We start from the raw sequence: 20,246 nt of genomic DNA on the forward strand, positions 1-20,246 counted from the left end.
TTCCTGGACTTGGACTTTTGGACCAGGTCCCAAGTTAGATGGGCTGAATATTTAGGTCCCATGTTGACCTCTGGCTTCTCTTCCTGAATAGTGGGTGTATAGCTTAGGCCCTTAGTCCCTCTTCTTCTTGGCAGGAGAGCCGGGCACATACCTTGTGCTTAATCCACTGTGCACACCCCCTAGTGAACCTATGGTTCAGATTCACAGAAAAAGAAGAATTTCTCAGGTCTACAACCTCATGGAATATTTGTTGAGTGCTTACCATGTGCCAGACATTGTCCCGAGCTCTTCACATACATCATCTCATTCGATCCCTGTCATACCCCCAAATCCTTTTGCGAAGATTCCTATTATTCCCATTTAACAGATGGAGAAACTGGGCTCAGAAAATTGATGCCATTTGCCCTAAGTCACACAGCTGTCAGTTGGTTCAGATGGAAATGAAACCCGTGTCTGTCCGACATTAAGGCCTGGGCTTCTTGTTTTTCCCCTTCCAGAGGTGAAGTTTTTATTGACGATGCTTTTAAAAAAATATTTTTTAATGGTGGTAAAAAATATACACTAATATTAAATTTGCCGTTTCAAGTACTTCGAAGTATATAGTTCAGGGGCCCCAAGTACATTCCCTTTGTCATGCAACCATCACCACTAACCATCTCCAGAACGATTTCACCATCTCAAACAAACCTTGTACCCACTAAACGCTAATTCCCCATTCCATCTTCCCCGCCCCCAGCCCCTGGAATCCACTGACCACTATGGATCTGCTTATTCTTGACATTTCACATAAATGGAATTACACAGTATGTGGCCTTTTGTGGGTAGACATTTTGTTTATCCATTCATCCGTTGATGGACATTTGGGCTGTTTCCACCTTTTGGCTGTTGTGCATAATGAACATTGGTGTACAAGTATCAATTTGAGTTCCTGCTCTTAATTTGGGGGTGTATATATATATATATATATATATATATATATAGGTGTGTGTGTGTGTGGAATAGATAGATCATATGGTAAATTTATGCCTAAATCTTTTAGGAACCACCATACTGTGTTCTACAGTGGCCTCACCATTTTTACAGTCTTACCAGAAATATACAAGGGTTCCAGTTAATCCACGTCTTCACCAACGCTTATATATACATACATGTGTGTCTGTATATGTAGGATATATACGTGTATGTGTGTATACATACATATATATATATATATGTATACACACACGTATATATATAGTATGTGTGTGTATCCGTCCTAATGCGTGTGAAGCAGTATCTCATGTTTCTGATTCGTGACATTGAGCATCTTTGCATGTGCTCATTGGCTGTTCATATATTTTCTTTGGAGAAATGTCTCTTCCAGTCCTTTGCCCACTTTTCATTTGGGATGTTGGTTTTATTATTGTTGAGTTACGGGAGTTCTTTATATATTCTGGATATTAATCCCTTGTCAGATCTATGATCCGCAGATATTTTCTCCCATTCTGTGGGTTGCCTTTTCACCCCATTGATAAGGTCCTTTGATGCAGAGAAGTTTTTAATTTCGACGAAGTCCAATTTTTCTCATTTTCTTTTGTTCTCTGGGCTTTGCGTGCCATATTCAAACAGTCGCTCCAAAGCCAATGTCGTGACATTTTCCCTGAATGTGCTCTTTTAAGACTTCTGTGGTTTTAGCTTTAGCTCTTACAGTTAGGTCTTTGATCTATTTTTAGTTAACTTTTGTATATTGAAGACTGCGCTTTTAGCCCGTGTATTATGTTGCCTGTTGAGGGAAAAGGCAGTCACACAGTATTCCTGAGCCAGATTTGGATCCCCTGTCCCTCGAGTCACTGTAATGTCCCCTCGTCTGTGAAACTTGTAGCATCCGCCCTGCTTCACCTTGAGAAGAGTTCATTGCTCCCTCCTCTGAGTCCCCAGAGTTCTGACACACAGCTCTACTCAGTGCTTGTCACCATCTAAAGCGTGTTGTAGCCAGAATCCCTCTCCCTGAGAGAGCAGCAGAAGACAGGCGGTCGGCAGATCCAGGCACCTTACGTGAGTGTTAAAAACACTGGTTCCTCTGCCGCGTTTCAGACCTACGAAATCAGAATTTCTGGGACCGGGATCCAGACGCTGCACTTCTTAAGCAAACTCTTCATGTGATTTCAGTGAATGCTGAAGTTTGAGAACCATTGTTTGAGAGCCTGAAAAGTCAGATAAAAGAGTTTGGACTTTTTCCCGAGGGTGTCAGGGAGCCGCAGAAGGATCCTGAGCAGAGGAAGGGCCAACGCCTTGCAATTTTTATATTATCCACACATCTCATAGCTATGGCAATGCAAATCCTACCTAGTGGCACTGAGGTCGGTCAGAGGGGTCTGCTGCTCCAAAACACAGACATGTCTGTGCCACCCTTTTTGTGCCATCAGAGGAAGGGGTGGTTGCGACCATTCCTGATCTGTAGCCCAGCTGCCCTTGCTGTGTAAGAAAAGGTTCCGTCATGCCGGGAGCCCTCAATGACGAGCCTAAGCCCCAGAGGGGGTCCCACCAGGAACGCTGAGAACAACTTGCCACTCGGGCCCCAGATCCTTGACAAGAATCAGCTGACCTCCGCATCTTCCATTCAGTAATCCCGATGCCTCCCAGGGCCCCTTTCTCTCCAGATCTGGGACCTGGAGTTAATGCCATGGAATAAACCAGAGTTATCCTGACTTTGCTTTATGCTACAGAGGTCACCTGTGCATCGACAACCTCCGTTTGGGTTGGAAAAACCCAAACTCCAAATCCAAAGGCCACCTTCACTGTGAAGCGTCCCCATCCCCCCAGCCAGAGGTCACCCCTCACCTCCATCCCCCCGTGACGTTACTTCTTTACCTGTATGGCCATTTCAGTTCAATGTCAAGTGCACAAATACCAGATCAAAGACCGTGTGGGGTCAGATCCCAGCTCGACCACTTACCAGCTGGGTGTTCCCATTTTACAGATGGGGGCACCGGGCTTTCCTTTATTATCAAATGGAAATGATAATGGTGATCATTCTTATCTCGGGTTGCTCTAAAGGATTAAGTAAACTAAAACCTCAGATCTCAGAACAGAGCCTGACCTGCCGTGAGGGCCGGTGTGCATTATTACTCACGGGATTCTGGAGCCGGGTGAACCTGGTCGGAGGTCCGAGCCACTTCCTACATACGTGACCTTGGGCACACTTAGCTTCCCTTTTCTTGACCGCAAACGGGGACCATAACGCTACGCATGGCGTCAAGTTGTGAGGGTTCCCTGAGGCGAGGCTCACGGCCTGGCACATTTGAAGCGCTCAGTGGATGTTCACTGTTATCGCTGTTTTATCAACTCATTATTTCAGTGTCTGCCTCCCTCCTCTGACTGGGCCATCTGCTCCTGGAGGAATTAAGGTGATTTTTGTCCATCAGGATGGGCAGTTCGTAGACAATGAACACTTGTTGAATGAGTGAGTGAATGGATGAAGGAATGAACAAGGACCCAGATGAACAAAAGCACAGTGCTACTACAGGACTCGGGGACAAGACAGAGGGACTGGTCAGCCCCCAGCCAGCGGTGGCAAAGCACCTTCTGTCATTAGCATTCAAGCATCTCTCCAGTGACACAGGGCTGAGGTCAGGAAAGGCGGGATCCAGCCCAGAGAAGTGAGAAAGGACTTTCTTCCAGGAATGTCATGCCTTCTGGATGTCAGGACCTGCTGTGTACATTATCCCATTTGATCCTCCAGTAGCTCTGGAGGAGACAGTAGCACCTCCTGGTCTCAGGCAGACTCCGGAGACCAAATGCCTGAGTTCAAATCCTGGCTTTGCCATTAACCCGGCAAGAGAGGTTAGCCCTCCGTGCCTAGCTTCCCCATTTGTAAAATGGAGGTAAATCAGCGCCCACCTCATGGGGTATAGAGATTAAACAACCTCTTATATGTGAAGTCCCTGGAACATGGTAAGCATTAAATATATGACAACTCATTATCATCAGTAGGTAGAGCTCCGAGATGCAGAGAGGGTGAATGACCATCCTAAAGTCACACAGCTTATACAAGAAACTGGGATGCAGAGCTAGGCCCATGTGAAGATAGAGACCAGATTCAATAATTATAATAATAATATTCGGTGTTTACTCCGTGCCAAGTGCTGTTCTGAGCACGTTGCCTGTATCGCATCGCAGCATCTCCACCACAACCCTAAAAAGTAGGTACTCTTATCCCCATTTCGCAGGCGAGGAGACCGAGGCCCGGAGAGGATAGGTCGCTTGTGCCAGGTCACACAGGTGGAGGTGACATCCTTCCCTTTTCAACACCCGTGTCGTTGTTGTGACCTGGTTCAGGGCATCTGAGTGTTGCAAAGAGAGAAGGCACCGGAGGGGGAGGAGAGGGTCTGGAGGAGCAGAGAGCATCGGAGCCTGCACTCAGTTCAAAGCCGGAAGGCATTACCTCGTGCCACCTGACCAGACCCAAGGTTCCTCCCGTGTCCACTGTGTGTGTGTGTGTGTGTGTGTGTGTGTGTGTGTGTGTGTGTGACTTGACGGGCTGTCTCCTTTCCTTACCCCTGCAGGTTTGCGACGGACAAACTCAGTCCAGGCCTCCAGACCGGCCCCCGCCTCCGTGCAGAGCCCAGCCCCTCCACAGCCCGGGCAGCCAGGTACCTGCCGCCCCAACCCCACCTGTCACCCAGCTGTGACCCTGGGACCTCCCGTCCTTGCTTGCAGAGCCCCCCGGCTTCGTGCAAAGCCACAGCCACCGCCAAACCCTCAGAATGAGTAACCCTCCGGGCGGGCAGGTGGAGCAGGGGCCGGACAGAAGCAGCCTACCTGCGTGAAGTGCCTCGGCCTCTGCCCCCTTCCCTCCTCGTTGTCGGGTCACTCTCCGTCACCGTCCTTACCTCATACATCTGCCTCCTGCTCTCTCATTTCTTCGCATCTTTCCTCAAATTGGTTCGCTTGAAAAATGCAACTGAGAGAACTCGCTATCTCCAAACTCCTCTCTCAAGGGAATGTTGGGGGCACATGGTTCCCAGAACAGTAGTGTGAGATTCAGGAAAAATTGGTGGCCAAAGAGACGAGTCATATGGGAAAATCTAAACAAATGCGGATTGCATGAAACAATAGGAGCGATGCCTCGTTGGTGCTGTTAACATTTTGCTCCATTTTTTTTTTAACGTTTATTCATTTCTGAGAGACAGAGACAGAGCGTGATCTTAACTTGATCATCGGCAAAGAAACCTCCTTCCAAATAAGGCCACGTTCCCAGGGACTGGGGGCTAGAACCTCAACATCCTTTGGGGGAATACGATTCAACCCATTGCAGAAGGTAGTTCTAAAAGTCAATGTCATGAAAATTAAACAACGCAGTGAGGTTCTCAGTACGCTGGCCTGAGGAAGGTTCTGAGTCCGAGCTCTGTCCTTTTTTTGCTCAGACGGGAAATTCACAAAAGTTAGGGACAAAGTGGCCCCTGAATGAGACGTTTCCACGATGGTATTGAAGGGCAGTGGAAACTGACGCGACTCTCTCCCTGTGTGGTTGAATGATCTTTCATGCCCCCTCGGCTCTCCCCCCACCCCATCCCAGGCTTTGGGAAACGTAGTTGTAAAAATTCCGCTGGACCAGTAATGGCCCTGTAGCAGTGGGGGACTCCGGGTATAAACTTGCTCGTCCCCTCACAAGCAATCCTTACTCCATTCGTCCATCAACCTCATAACAGCCCGTGAAACATGACAAGCAGGTACAGGCACTCTCATTGTGTAGACCCAGGAAGGAAGTATTGGGGCTTGAACCCAGGCCTTTCTGACCCCAGAGTCCCCAGTGGGGCCATTCCTGCAGCCCTGGAGGCTCCTTCTCATCGCCTGCTGCCCCCAGGCCTGTGTCCACACCCCCGACATGAGGGGGGAGAGGGAAGAACAGGGAAATCATGCCACCTGTGCTCCACCCCTCTCTCTTTTCCCCATTCAGGGCCTCCAGGAGGCGGCAAAGCCAGCCCTGGGCCAGCAGGACGCTTTCCAGATCACAGACCAGGCAAGTGTTCCCCCTCCTCCCATACCTGTCCAGTGGCCATGCCCTCCCACCTCCTGTGAGAGAGCCGGGCTGCCAGGCCTTCCCCAGCTGTGCCCAGAGACCCATCGGATGAGCTCTAAGGGACCCCCTGATTCCAAAACTCTAGATACTCCTTACCAAGATTAAATAGAAAAGGACAGAGCATACAGTGGTTAAGAGCACGGACTAACCTGAATTCAAATCCCGGCTCCTTCACTTCCCAGCTACGTGACGCTGGGCAAGTCACTTAACTTCCTTCCCTGGGCCTCAATTTCCTTATCTCTAAAATGGGAGGGATGCCTGGGTGGCTTAGTGGGCTAAGTGCCTGACTTCAGCTCAGGTCATGATCTCATGGTTCGTGGGTTCGAGCCCCGCATCAGGCTCTGTGCTGACAGCTCAGAGCCTGGAGCCTGCTTCAGATTCTGTGGTTCCCTCTCTCTCTGCCCCTCCCCTGCTCGCTCTGTCTCTTTCTCTTTCTCTCTCTTAAAAACAAATAGAGAGTTGGGGCGCCTGGGTGGCTCAGTCGGTTGAGCGTCCAACTTCGGCTCAGGTCATGATCTCATGGTTCATGGGTTCGAGCCCCGCGTCAGGCTCTGTGCTGACAGCTCAGAGCCTGGAGCCTGCTTCAGATTCTGTGTCTCCCTCTCTCTCTCTGCCCCTCCCCCCCCCACCCTCTGTCTCTTTCCCTCTCGAAAATAAGTAAACAAAAAATAAAATGGGAATAATACAAGGATTTACCTCACAGAATTGATGGGAGGATTAGACAAACGAATACACATAAAACTCTAGCACGTGGCCTGGAGTGGATTAAGGTCATGCTAAGTGACCGTGATTCTTGCATATGATGTTATGCATCATCTTCGGTTACCATGGCTACAGCTTAATCATTGCTTCCTAACTCACCAGGTACTGTGTTAAGTAGTATACATGTAGTAGGTTATATATTTTTGTAAGTTTATTTATTTATTTTGAAAGAGAAAGCGTGCATGCCTGAGCAAGGAAGGGGAAGAGAGGGAGAGAGAGAGAGAAGGCTCCATTCTCTCAGTGAAGAGCCCGATGCAGGACCTGATCTCACGAGCTGTGAGATCATGACCTGAGCCACCCAGGTACCCCTATCATGTAGTAGATAATTTTTAAAATATTAGCCGATACTCTTTGAGTGCCTGCAGTGTCATAATTCCCACTTTACAGACGAGGAAACTGAGGCTCAAAGACTTTAAGTAACTTGCCCCAGGTCACACAGCAGAGATTCAAACCCAGGCTGTCTGGCTGCAGAACCACACCGCTGATCAGTGCCCCCCTGAGGTCTGTTCTGCCCACATCTGAATCAGCTCCTGGGACTTGTTATGAGACATAGACTCCCGGGCCCCATTGCACTGCCTACTCAGTCTGGGTGGGGCCCGGGAACCTGCATTTTTGCAAGCTTCCCTAGGTGGTTTTGACAAAGGCAACATTCTGAGAATTGGTGAATGACATCGTGAGCCACCCCCCTTCACCCCATCCCCGTCGACTGGATATGGTGATCCTCTGTGGCCGGGCCGGGGTAGTTCTGGTGCAAGGCTTGCCAAGCTCCCAGTGTACAGTAGTCGTTCATCACTAACGGTAATGCTGCCACAGTGGCTCAGACACAGACACAGAGGCTCAGCTGCCTCTTTCCTGCCCTCTCCCCATCTCCTCTGCAGAGGTGGCTCCCGGTGAGCCCAGCTACGCAGGGGCCACCGCCCCAGCCCGGGAGGACAGAACAGGGGGAGCTGGGGGCTACTCAGCAGCTGGAGCCAGGGAGGACCGAGGGGGCCACCCACCGGGCCCCTATTCCCAAGCGGCTGCTGCGGCTCCCCAGCCCGCCGTGGCCCCTGCCCGCCAGCCCCCGCCCCCGGAGGACGAGGAGGAAGAAGCCAACAGCTACGATTCGGATGAAGCAAGTAGGTGGCACTTAGGGGAGGAGTGTTTGGGGAAAGTCACTTCGGGGTGTCGTCCCCGGGGACATCAGAATAGCCCCCCCAATATGCCAAGCCTAATAAGCTGTATCAATCAAGTTATAAAGATACAAGTTTATGTTGCTGAATTCAAAAAATGACCTCCGCTTTCTAAAGAGAAGGTGCTGTATGTTTTTTATTGTGATGAAAAGTTGTGATCAAAGTTGCCATGTAAATCACTTTTATATATATATATATATACATAACTTATGTAAATCACATATATATATATACACATAATTTATTGTCAAGTTAGTTAACATACAGCGTATACAGTGTGCTCTTGGTTTTGAGGGTAGATTCCCATGATTCATCGCTTACATATGACGCCCAGTGCTCATCCCAGCAAGTGCCCTCCTCAGTGCCCATCACCCATTTCCCCCCCTCCCCAGCCACCCCCATCAACCCTCAGTTTGTTCTCCTCATTCGAGTCTCTTATGTTTTGCCTCCCTCTCTGTTTGAAACTTCATTTTTTCATTTAAATCACTTTAAAGAGTACAATTCAGCTACATCGACAATGCTCAGATGTTCAGTGTTTGGTAGGTCCACAAGTCAAGCAGAATTATACCACCCAGCATCTCACTTCTACATTTATGTGTGTGTTTGTGTGTGTGTGTGTGTGTGTGTGTGTGTGTGTGTGTGTGTTTTACTAGTTTCCAAAACTCTTTATTGTGTGTCTTCTCAAAGTAATTTTTTAACCATAATTCAAATATTTCTAGACATTTCCTCTTGCATCCATTCCTTCAGTGATTTATATAATGCCTGCTGTGTCCCTCTCCCACTCGGACCCGAAGTCCTAGGGACACACACACACACACACACACACACACACACACGCAGTGGCACTTATCCTGGGTGTGTGTGGAGCAGCAGAGGAGAGCTGGGGTGGCCGTTGTGAGCTGGAGGGAGGCGTGGAAGGACACGTGTCTGGATCTAACATGTGTTGTGGGGTTGGGGGCGTCCCAGGGGCTCCGAGTCAGGGGGACAGACCGCACCCACTCAGAAGAAGTGGACGAACAGCCGTGATCAGTGGCGTGGCTTGGCCCCCCCGTGTCACCACTCCTTGTTGTAAAGTGGGAAGCAAATACTGCCTCCCGCACGGAGCTGAGGGGATGGTAAACTGAGGTACCCCCTGGGAGATAAAACAGGCAGTCGTTATCATTATGTAGTCCTAAACACACAGGAGGAATTATTATTTATGTGGTATGCACATCAGAAGTAATACTAGTCCATACTTGCTTATTTTATGCCGGGCGCTTTTCTACGTGTGTTCCGTGCACGTGCTCATTGAGTCTTCTGCTCGGCCTGGGAGTAGTTGCTTCTACTCTTCCTATTTCGCAGATAGTGAAACTGAGGCTCTGAGAGCTTCAGGGACCCGTCCAACCTCACAGGGCCAGTGAGTGGAGGGGCTGATGGTCGCATTGCTGTAGCAGATCAGCTGGGTGAAATAGATCAGGATGAAATATCAGCTGTCCCCTCTGTCCCCTGTGCTCTGTCATGGGTCTGCGGTCTCGGGAAAGGAGCGTAGGAAGGTCCACCGCCTTGTGAGCGACGAACTGTTTCCTGCCTCGGAAATGCACACTGTGTCCGGCCCACCTTTCTGCCTTTCTGCACACTGGCACTTGTGCCCAGAACAGTATCCACTGCTCCTTCCTTCGGCCTTAAGTGTCTCCTCACTGACCTGCCGAGCCTAGATGATCCCTCCCAGCTTGTATCTGTCCCTCTTACGAGCTGACCCCAGTGATTTATAACAATCCTATACTGTATTTGGCTGTATATACCGCTCACTCACTCATTCACTCATCTTTATAACCAATAAGTACTTATCAAGTACATACTATGTGCCCCAAACTATTCTAGGTGCTAGAGACACCATGGCCAAAAAAAAAAAAAAAAAAAAAAAAAGGCAGCCGAGATGGCTAATCTAACGGAACTACCATTCTAGTGGAGAGAAACAGTTAACATACAAATGAGTTCATTTCAAATAGAGATAGCACAGCAGGAAGGAAATAAAGGCAATGGCCACAGGGGTGGCTGCTTTAGATGGAGTGGTCAGTGAGGGCTTCCCTGAGGAGGTGACGTTTAAGCCGAGATGTGGATGATGAGAAGATGGCAGCCACGTGAGGATCTAGAGGGAGAGTATTCCAAGCAGAGGTAACGGCAAATGCCCAGGTTCATTTATTCCTTTAGCAAGTAAGTGAGCACCGACTGTGTTTCCTGCACTGTGCCCAGTGGGGGCCCAGCAGTGAACAGGACGGTCACAGCCCTTGCCCTCGTGGGGCTCTCAATCTAGCAGGATGGGAAGTCGTTAACTTGGCAATTGCACACCCGATTCACTGATCACAGGTGTGCTGAGGGCTCCAAAGTAGAGGAGGGTCTACCAGGATGGCGAGTCCAGAGCAGGGACCGAGTCTTCCTCTCTGTAGGCTCAATGCCTGGACCAGACTGGGCACCTAGTAATTGCTCAGGAAATGTTTGTTGAGTGACTGAATGAATGTTCTCTCGGTTCCTGCCTCTGCCCCCTTCAGCCACCCTGGGTGCCCTGGAGTTCAGTCTTCTCTACGACCAGGACAACAGCTCCCTGCACTGCACCATCATAAAAGCCAAGGTAGGTGAGAGGCCCAGCTGGGGACCGCTTAGGATGCCCTGGCATTTCTAGGGGACTCGGGGTTGGCGTGGGTTACCAGGCCTGTTGATCTGTGACTGTGACGGTAATGAGAAAGGGGCAGGAATTAACCGTGGCCACTTCCTTTGGAGGACTTTCTTCAGGGGTGGTCTCTGGTGGGGGGGAGGGGCTCACTGATCTGTAGCTCCCGGGAGCAGAGGCAGCCAGGCTTCAAGGGCAGAACTGGAATCTGCCCAAGAGGCGCCACCCGGGGAAGCGGTGACAGCCTGACCTGACAGCTGACATGCCCACCGAGGGCTCCTTCTGTTGATGTGACTGTCGGGCTGGAGCAGCAGCTGGAGTGGGGGCAGGGGAACCATTGTTGCAGATGCAAGGACATCTCCCTGCTGCGGGCCCCTGGGGGAGTGAGCGGACTCAACCCCAGACCCCAAGGAAAGCTGGAGATGCCAGTGCAGATCCCAGAAAGTAACTGACCAGAGTTTCCCCCACTGCAAGCCTGGTCCACGTGGAAGAACAAACAAGAAACAAGGCTCAGGAAGCAGACTGCCGGGTTCAAATACCAGCTCCATTGCTTCCTGGCTGTGTGATTTGGGGAAAGTTACTTCGCCTCTCTGTGCCTCAGTGTGCCATTTGTAAATAGGGGATAATAATGTGTCTCTCCCGTAAGGATGACTGAGTACTTTTTTTTTTATTCTGAGAAAGAGAGTGTGTGAGTGTGGGGGACGGAGAGGGGGAGGGAGAATCCCAAGCAGGCTCCACGCTGTCAGCGCAGAGCCCGATGCAGGGCTTGATGTCACGAATTGTGAGATCATAAGCTGAGCCGAAGTCAAAAGCCAGACGCCCAACCAACTGAGCCAGCGAGGCGTCCCAAGGATGACTGAGTATTAAGAAGAAGGTGGCCACATATTCCCGTCTGCCCAGGACAGTCCCTGGCCACGCCTGTGATGCTGTAATGATTAAAAGCCCCCCTTTTCACTTGCCTAACGCCCCAGTTTGGGATATAAACGAGGCTCAGCAGTGCCTGGCACCACTCCTGGGTCAACACACCCAGGTCGCGTCTTCGGAAGAGGCATTGAGCGTGTATTTTGTATCCGTCACCGTAGCAAGCACGTGCTTGCACCCACCCCCGGCCTCCAGTAGCACCGTGAGGTAAGCACATTCATGATCTCATTATATCTTCCTGGGAACCTCCGAGGTGGGGATCATTATTAGCCCCATTGTACAGATGGGGAAACTGAGTCCTAGAAAGGTTAAAGCCTGAGGTCGCCCGGCAGGTAGGGATAGAGCTAGATTTGAGTCTGGCTCAATGCCCAGGCATTCAGTCCCCTCTTTCAGCTCCAGAAATGGGGGAATGCCACACCATGCCAGCCCCCTGGAGACAGGGCCACAGAAAACTCACACGCTCTCGGGCCGGGCTGGTAACGGAGGTGAGGAAGGTGCGTGAGATGTTCGGCTGTGATGGTGACTGTGGTCAACTGGACTGAGCAGGCCCCAAACAGAGACGTTCAAATTCAGAGTTTAAAGGCACAGCGTCTGCCAGTTTGCAGCGTTGGAACCCCAATAGTCATTCCAGAAACGTCTGCTAAATACCTCCTCTGTACCAGGCACTGTCCCGAATGCTGGCAATCCCAGAGTGAACAAGGGCTGGCCCTGCTTTGGGGCTCACTTTGGGGAAACAGCCAAGAAACTGTGGCCGTAGCATTTCCTGAGGATCACACACCCTCCGGGGCTTTCCACAGATTACTGTGTTCCCCTTCACCTTCACAGCAACCTGTGAGGAAGGGTCTATCATCATCATCCCCATTTTATAGACGGACACACTAAGGCACAGAGGGATTAGGGACCTGCCCAGATCACGTAGCCAGGAAGTGACAGAGCTGGGATTTGAACCAGTGTAGTCCAGCTCAGGAGCCTGCGTTCTTACCCACGATGCTGCTCTGCGAGCTCTCCCCCTTGCACCCCAATTTGTGTTACCGTCTCCACATTGTCCGCACTCGCTAGTACGGGGCCCAGAGCTCGCCCTTCGTAGGAGAGGTCTTCATCTCCTAAGAACATGAACAGATAGGGAAACAGGTGCACAAAGATGCATGACTTTGGGATTAGGGCTGTGAGAAGGGACAGTGGGAGCCCAGAGGAGAGACGTCTGCCCAGCCCGGGCCTAGGAAGTTGACAGAATGTGTCTGGGCCCTGGGAATTTGGGGTTGCTCATATAAACAAGCCCAGTGTAATCCCTGCCCCAAACTCCCTTCCCCCACAGTGTCTCCCTTGAGCCTCATTCCAGCCCTGTGAGGGGGGCCAGGCAGACATGGTGATCCCCTTTTTATGGGTGAAGAAACTGAGGTCTCAGAAATGAGTACAGGGGACAGGGCCAGAACTCAAGCCCTCTTTCCCCAGCTTCTCCACCTCTCCCATCTTCCCTGTTCTGGAACATCGCCTCCCATCTCAGAAATAACAGTCCAGCCTTGGGGCGCCTGGATGGCTCAGTCGGTTGAGCGTCCGACTTCGGCTCAGGTCATGATCTCACGGGTTTGTGAGTTCAAGCCCCGCCTTGGGCTCTGTGCCGACAGCTCAGAGCCTGGAGCCTGCTTCGGATTGATTGTGTGTCTCCTTCTCTCTCTGCCCCGCCCATGCTCATTCTCTGTCTCTCAATAATAAATAAGCATTAAGAAAAAAAATTTTTTTTAAAAAAAGAAGAAGAGGGGCGCCTGGGTGGCGCAGTCGGTTAAGCGTCCGACTTCAGCCAGGTCACGATCTCGCGGTCCGGGAGTTCGAGCCCCGTGTCGGGCTCTGGGCTGACGGCTCGGAGCCTGGAGCCTGTTTCTGATTCTGTGTCTCCCTCTCTCTCTGCCCCTCCCCCGTTCATGCTCTGTCTCTCTCTGTCCCCAAAATAAATAAACGTTGAAAAAAAAGAAGAGGAAATAACAGTCCAGCCTTAACGCAGCAGTTACCGTGGGCCAGGCTCTGTGCCCAGCACTTTACAGGTATAACTGTGTTGAAGTCATACCGCTCCATGAAACAGATACTGTCATCCCATTTGACAGATGTGGAAAATGAGGCTCAGGGAGGCTAAGGAACGTGCCCAAACTCACACAGCTGGGAAGGCGTCACACATGGCCAGGCTTCAAATCCTGTCTGCCTGATTCCGGCGTTCTTTCCAAGAGACTTCACTTCCCTTCTCTCTCTTTGGAAGAGGAAGCACACGGGTGGACCGATGGGCAGGACAGATGTCAGGGGCTGTGTCCATTGCCTATGACGGTTGAGTGCCAGGCCCTCCCGAGGCCCTCATGCTGTTGCCTGTTCTCTTGCAGGGACTGAAGCCCATGGATTCCAACGGCTTGGCTGATCCTTACGTTAAGCTGCATCTCCTGCCGGGAGCCAGCAAGGTACCATATGGCCCGGGCCTCTCGGCAGGCTGGGCACATGGGCCCTGGCAGGCACCCAAGGTTCCCAGCCCGGAGCCTAAAATAGCCTTATCTGGCCCCAGCGCCCCTCCTCCCTGAGCGGCAAAGTCCTTGCAAGGGGTAAGGGACAGACAGGAGTCGTTCTTCCCCAAGGGGCAGGTGCTCCGCCCATTTCTCCAGCCCAGGAACCTGGGATCCAAGGAGCTGCCCAAGGCCAGCGGGGAGCAGAAGCCCTGATTATGCGGTCCACCTGCTCAGATACCTTCAGTGGCTCCCCAGTGCTGACCGTGGCTCACTTCCCCCACTCACTACGTCCCAACCAAAGACTTCTCAGCTCTTAACAGAAATGAATAACTCTCGCCAGGCTGTGGGGCTAAGCATTTGAGAAAATGTTCTGTTACTGAGTGAAAGTCAGTATATCGCGACCTTGCCCTGGGAAGGGAAAATGGAGTTAACTCTCCTCCCTTTGGATTGACCCACTCAGAAGACAAGGCTAGAAAGGAAAGGGTGCTTTCTTGAGTTTTGTTTTCTGGTTTGTTGGCTTAATTTGATATGGATGTCCTAAAAACAAGGGCGACCGCACACTCGCTTATGTGGTCTTGGGAAACTGCCTGTTAAAAATCTCTGCAAATAAGAAATGCCACATCACACAAAAAGAGGACACACGTGCGTGCATTCACATGCATGTTCTCTCTCTTACCCTTTCTTTGTTTGGATCAAGGAGAGTCCCTCACCTGGCTGTGGCCAAACTTTGAAGTGTTTGGCTACTACTCATTCTAACTCCCCAGTGACATTCGATTCTCCTTGAGACTCTTTGCTCTGTCCTCAATCCAAACTTGTTTTGCCAAAGCACCCAGTGAGTCATTTACATGTTAGTATGAATTAGATTTGTCACCAGGCCACCTCTTCTGGACATAGTGCGTTTTTAGCCTTCTCTCTTAGAACAAAATGAAAACGTTGTCCCTTAAGGAATTCAGGCATGGAGGAAGACAGAAGGAACAATTTTAATATCCCCAGAAATTGTTTCTTTACTGCCTAGAAACGGGGGACTCTTATTTCTGCCTTTCTGGCCTATAAATCATATTTTTTTTCCTCAGAGGAAGGTGTCTCTGCTTTCTAATCTTAGTGGAAAGTTCAAAGAGAGGGACCAGTGCATGGAGGGAGGGGTGGCCCAATGTCCAGCATTGGTGATGGCTGTAGCCATCACCCTACAGGATGCCCCTCACTCACCGAACACATGCATTTGGGAACATCTGAGCCCCTGGATACTCGTAAGGGGAGAGGACTCCTACATCACCCGCCCACCCCCCACCCCCAATCAACCCAAAGGATAGGGCCACAGGGCTGGCTCCCCACCGAGGCAGGTGTCTGTCCATCTCTCTGGGCTCTAGTCCAACAAGCTTCGTACAAAAACCCTGCGGAACACCCGGAACCCCGTGTGGAACGAGACACTTGTCTATCACGGCATCACAGACGAGGACATGCAGAGGAGGACGCTCAGGTACCTGGCAGGAGGGTGGGCGGACAGGACATGGAGGCCGGGTAGATGGACACGTCTGTAGCTGCCAGGGGCCGCTCTGGAAAATGTATCTGCTTACTTTTTCCTTTCTTTTCCACTTCTACAAAAACAGTATATTGCTGGTAGAAACTTTTGAAAACAGTGATAAACAAAACTCTTAACATCTTGGTGTCTGGACATTCGGGTTTGTGTGTGTGTGTGTGTGTGTGTGTGTGTGTGTGTGTGTGTGTATGCGTGTGACCTTGCGTGTGTGTGCAAACAGTTCTTCTAAAATTAAGTGTTTATATGGGGCACCTGGGTGACTGGGCTGAGCGTCTGACTTCGGCTCAGGTCATGATTTCGTGGTCTATGAGTTTGAGCCCTGCATTGGGCTCTGTGGTGACAGCTCGGAGCCTGGAGCCCGCTTTGGATTCTGTGTCTCCCTCACTCTCTGCCCCTCCCCTGCTCACGCTCTGTCTCTCTCAGTAATAAATAAACGTTAAAAAAAATTAAAATTAAGTGTTTATAAAAATGGACCATCCTATTAACTAATTAGCCTCTCTTACTTAACAATATATTGGTGCCATTTTATATTCTTCAGTGTTTTATTAAACTGCATTTGTAATTATAGAAGTCATAAATGAATACACGTTCTTTGTTATACAAAAAAAAATTACAGAGAAGGCAAAGCTCCTTTTCAATGTTAACCCCCTCTGCCAGCCCAGGCCTGCTTCCTCCCTTTGTGGGTGAACACATATTCATACCGCTGTTCAGAACCTATAAAGTATCATGTTGCATAGATCTGGAACTTTCCTTTTTTTCTTAACAATGTATCTTGGCGTTATAGCCAGGAGAAGACATTTAGATCTGCCTAATATTTGACTGCTTCGGAGAGTTGTACAGAACGGCTTATCACACGTTTTTGAAAACGTTTTATAATTTAAATATTACAAAGACACAGAAGAGTGTAGAACGTAATAAAACAAACACCGACAAACTCAATACTCGGTCTTTTAGAAAATCGCACTCTTCCGCTGTATGTGCTGCTTTTTAAATTATTATTATCTTCAAGAAATAAAGCGCCACAGAAGCAGGTCGAAGCTTTTCTTCTATGCCCTTTCCTTCTCTTCGTTCCCTCGCAGGGCTAAACACCATGCTGAATTTTATGGGTATCATTCCCCAGCATGCCTTAGGCTTTAGCTGCATAACTAGCATCTATACACCGTGGTGGTATTATCTGGCATGTTTTTAAATTTTATGTAAATGTTTGCCAGTTTATTCAGCCATCGCCCTGTGGACGGACATTTAGGTTGTTTCCAGCTTCTATTACCAACAAAGTTGCAACGAGTATCCTTTATGCTTCCGTGTATACACACTGGTGTTTCCTTAGGATAGAAACCAAGTGAGCAGGCATTTGCTGCTTCATAGTATCCGCCGTTGTGGGGTTTGTTTTATTTTACAAATCGCACAAACGGCGTTTCAAATTTGGCTGTTCCACGTACATTCCCCCCAGCTACACTATTAGGTTAAGTAAACATTTCTATTGCAGGGTAACGTCCACTTAGAAAAATGCACACATAAAAAAAAAACTGCACAGATTGATGGATTTTTACCACGTGAACACATCAGGATCCAAGAAGAGGATATTCCCAAGACCACAGACTCCCTGCCCCACCAGCACCGACCCCGTAGTGAGGACCCCTCCCTCGGGGCATTCACTGTCCTGACTTCCGACAGGACAAATGAACTCAGTCTGGTTTTGTACTTTACATAAACGGGATGGCACAACATGACCCTTTGTGTCTGTCTCCTTTCACTTAATACTATGTTTGTGACACACACCCAAGTTGTTGCTTGTGGCTGTAGATCGTTGATGCTTGTCGCTATTTAGTATCCCCTGGGGTGATGATGCCACAGTTTTATGTGTCCGTTCTACTGCTGAGGGGCATTTGGTTGGTTTTCATTGGGGGGCTATTACAATAGTACGGCTGGGAACATTCGAGTCACATATTGTGCATGCTTTTCTTCCTAGGAGAGTAAGGGTTGATTTGTAGTGTATGTGCACGTTCAGCTTTAACAGAAAACTGCCAGTTTCCCAAAGAGATTGTACCAGTTGCCACTCTTAACAGCAGTGCACGAGAGTCCTGGGTCCTCCCCATCCTCATCAACACATTTCCATTTTGGCCATTCTGGTGGCTGTGCCGTGGTGTCGCAATTCTGGCTTTGCATTTCCCCGATGATTAATTACAACACTGTTTTCTCTTGCCTTTTTTTATGTTTCTTCCTTTTTGAGAGTGAGGGAGACAGAGTGCCAGCAGGGAAGGGGCCGAGAGAGGGGGAGACACGGAATCCGAAGCAGGCCCCAGGCTCCGAGCTGTCAGCACAGAGCCCGACGCGGGGCTCAAATCCACGAACCGCGAGATCGTGACCTGAGCTGAAACCAAGAGTCGGATGCTTAAAGACTGAGTCACCCAGGCCACCCCCCTTTAGAAAAAAAAAAAAAGAAAAAAGTTGATTGCAGCAGCTTTCTTCATAATAGCTCAAAACTAGAAATGGATCGGGGCGCCTGGGTGGCGCAGTCGGTTAAGCGTCCGACTTCAGCCAGGTCACGATCTCGCGGTCCGTGAGTTCGAGCCCCGCGTCAGGCTCTGGGCTGATGGCTCGGAGCCTGGAGCCTGTTTCCGATTCTGTGTCTCCCTCTCTCTCTGCCCCTCCCCCGTTCGTGCTCTGTCTCTCTCTGTCCCAAAAATAAATAAACGTTGAAAAAAAAATTTAAAAAAAAAAACTAGAAATGGATCAAAAGCAAGTACCCATCAGTAGCACAAGTATTATGGTATAGTTTCACAGTGGAATACTATACAGCAGGGAAAATGACAAATGCCTGTAGATGTAGATGAAGCTTATCTTTGAGGGAGGTCATGACAAGGAGGGACCTTGAGGATCCTCCAGGAGCCAGAACATTCTATATCTTGAGGTGGGTGGTGGTTACATCAGTGTATACCCATGCAAAAATTCAGCAAGTTATAAATTTAAGATTTGTACACAGTACTGCTTGTAAGTTACACGGTAATAAGGAAGAAACAAAGTACCTGGCCCAGTGCTCAAAAAATAGGAAACTGAAATTTTCCTATGCACACGACACATTCCTTGTCAGTATCAATCACAGCTCTTAGTACATAGTAGGTGCTCAATATAGGCCCTTCTTTCTCTCCCCACCCCTTCCTTATGTTGATCGCAGGATCTCTGTCTGTGACGAGGACAAATTTGGCCATAACGAGTTTATCGGTGAGACCAGATTCTCACTCAAGAAACTGAAGCCTAACCAGAGGAAGAACTTCAACATCTGCCTGGAGCGGGTGATCCCGGTGAGCGCCTTTGCCTCGAGGGTGCGATGGGGGAGAAGAGTTTGGGGGCTGAGGCCTTCCTCTGGGGCCTGCAAAGGGGGTGATAGATCTGCAGGGTGCCCGACAGTGGAGGTGGGAGGGGGATTTCAGGTCACAACATCGGGATGGCATCCTGGCTCTTCAACCCTGTACCAACATCACTTCTCTGACGTCCGCGTCCTCCTTGGTGACATTGAGAAGGGCAGTGTGGTGCAGCAGTGTGGCCTGTCTGGGTTCAAAGCCTGGCTCTGCCATTTCCCTGGTCCCTGGCCTTGGCCAAGGGTCTGAACTATTCTGAGCCTCCGATTTTCTAGTCTACAACATGGGCATCCTAACAGGACTTTCGCCATAGGACGGTTGTGTGATACATACAATCAGAACAGAACCTAGGGTCTAATAGCCACTTGTAAATTAACTGTTGCTATTGTAGAAAATAATACTGCCTCACCCCCTTGTCGGTCACGAATTCACGAAGCACCACGCAGATCAGCGGGCGACAGGGTAGCATAGTGCTTAAGACATGGGCTCTGGAGCCAGACTCAGGCTCTGGCACTTCTAGTATAATCTGAGCCAAATGATTTGACCTCTCTAGGCCTCAATTTTCTCATCTGTGAAATGGACTAATGTAGCAGGTACCAACTTCATAAGGTCTTTGAAGGCTTAATCTGAGACTACCTATAGAGCATTGGAGCTGTTACTGCTATGTGCTGCTTGCCTTTTGGGAAAAAAACAGGAACCAAACCAAGGCGCTCCAATTGGAGATTGGAAAATACCAATCTATACCTCGGAATCAACTGGGGATTTTTATTTTTTTCAATTTTTTCTATAGTTCAGTGTACTTTAGTAGCAAACTTACAGGAACAGCACAGAGGACCGACGACATTAAAAAACAGATAGGACTTGTAGGACAACTCAGAATGGTGAATGGAGGGAATCTATCGTGTGATTTAAAAAAAAAAAAAAAAGGCCACAAACACCGTTTAGCTGCCGTCAATAAGAAATTTCCTTGTTTAAAAAAAAAAAATCCAAATGCTGGCATTGTCCAGAAAAATGTAACTGGTTTATTTAAAATCGTTATAAAGTTGAAGCTGCTGAATCGTGTTCATTGAAACATGTTCACTTGCATTAATGCTTTAGGTCTCTGCATTTGTATTAAAAATTCACACACACATGAAAATGGAGAAACTGTTAATACCTGATTTCTGTCCCCTGTTTTTTCCCTTGCAATCATATACTCAGGTAACTTTTGATTCCCATGGGGAAAAAAAAAAAGTACCTAACGTTCAGAGCCACCAATAACAGGAAGAAAAAAAAAATTCTGTAATGTTTAGATAGTTTTGAGA

The 20,246-nt window shown here is 49.2% G+C and overlaps 1 protein-coding gene across 2 annotated transcripts in view; it reads left to right on the top strand.

The window, feature by feature from the left end:
• RPH3A (rabphilin 3A) overlaps nt 1-20,246 on the top strand; it is a 273,976-nt gene that overhangs the window by 242,822 nt on the left and 10,908 nt on the right. For both annotated transcript variants that reach the window (XM_047827852.1, XM_047827851.1), the window contains exons 10-16: nt 4,545-4,631; nt 5,939-6,001; nt 7,702-7,941; nt 10,524-10,603; nt 13,930-14,004; nt 15,414-15,523; nt 18,759-18,885. In XM_047827852.1, the coding sequence (XP_047683808.1) occupies nt 4,545-4,631; nt 5,939-6,001; nt 7,702-7,941; nt 10,524-10,603; nt 13,930-14,004; nt 15,414-15,523; nt 18,759-18,885 (782 nt within the window). The remainder of the gene's footprint in view (nt 1-4,544; nt 4,632-5,938; nt 6,002-7,701; nt 7,942-10,523; nt 10,604-13,929; nt 14,005-15,413; nt 15,524-18,758; nt 18,886-20,246) is intronic.

This window comes from Prionailurus viverrinus, chromosome D3 (assembly GCF_022837055.1).
Source record: "Prionailurus viverrinus isolate Anna chromosome D3, UM_Priviv_1.0, whole genome shotgun sequence".
Lineage (NCBI taxonomy): Eukaryota > Metazoa > Chordata > Mammalia > Carnivora > Felidae > Prionailurus > Prionailurus viverrinus.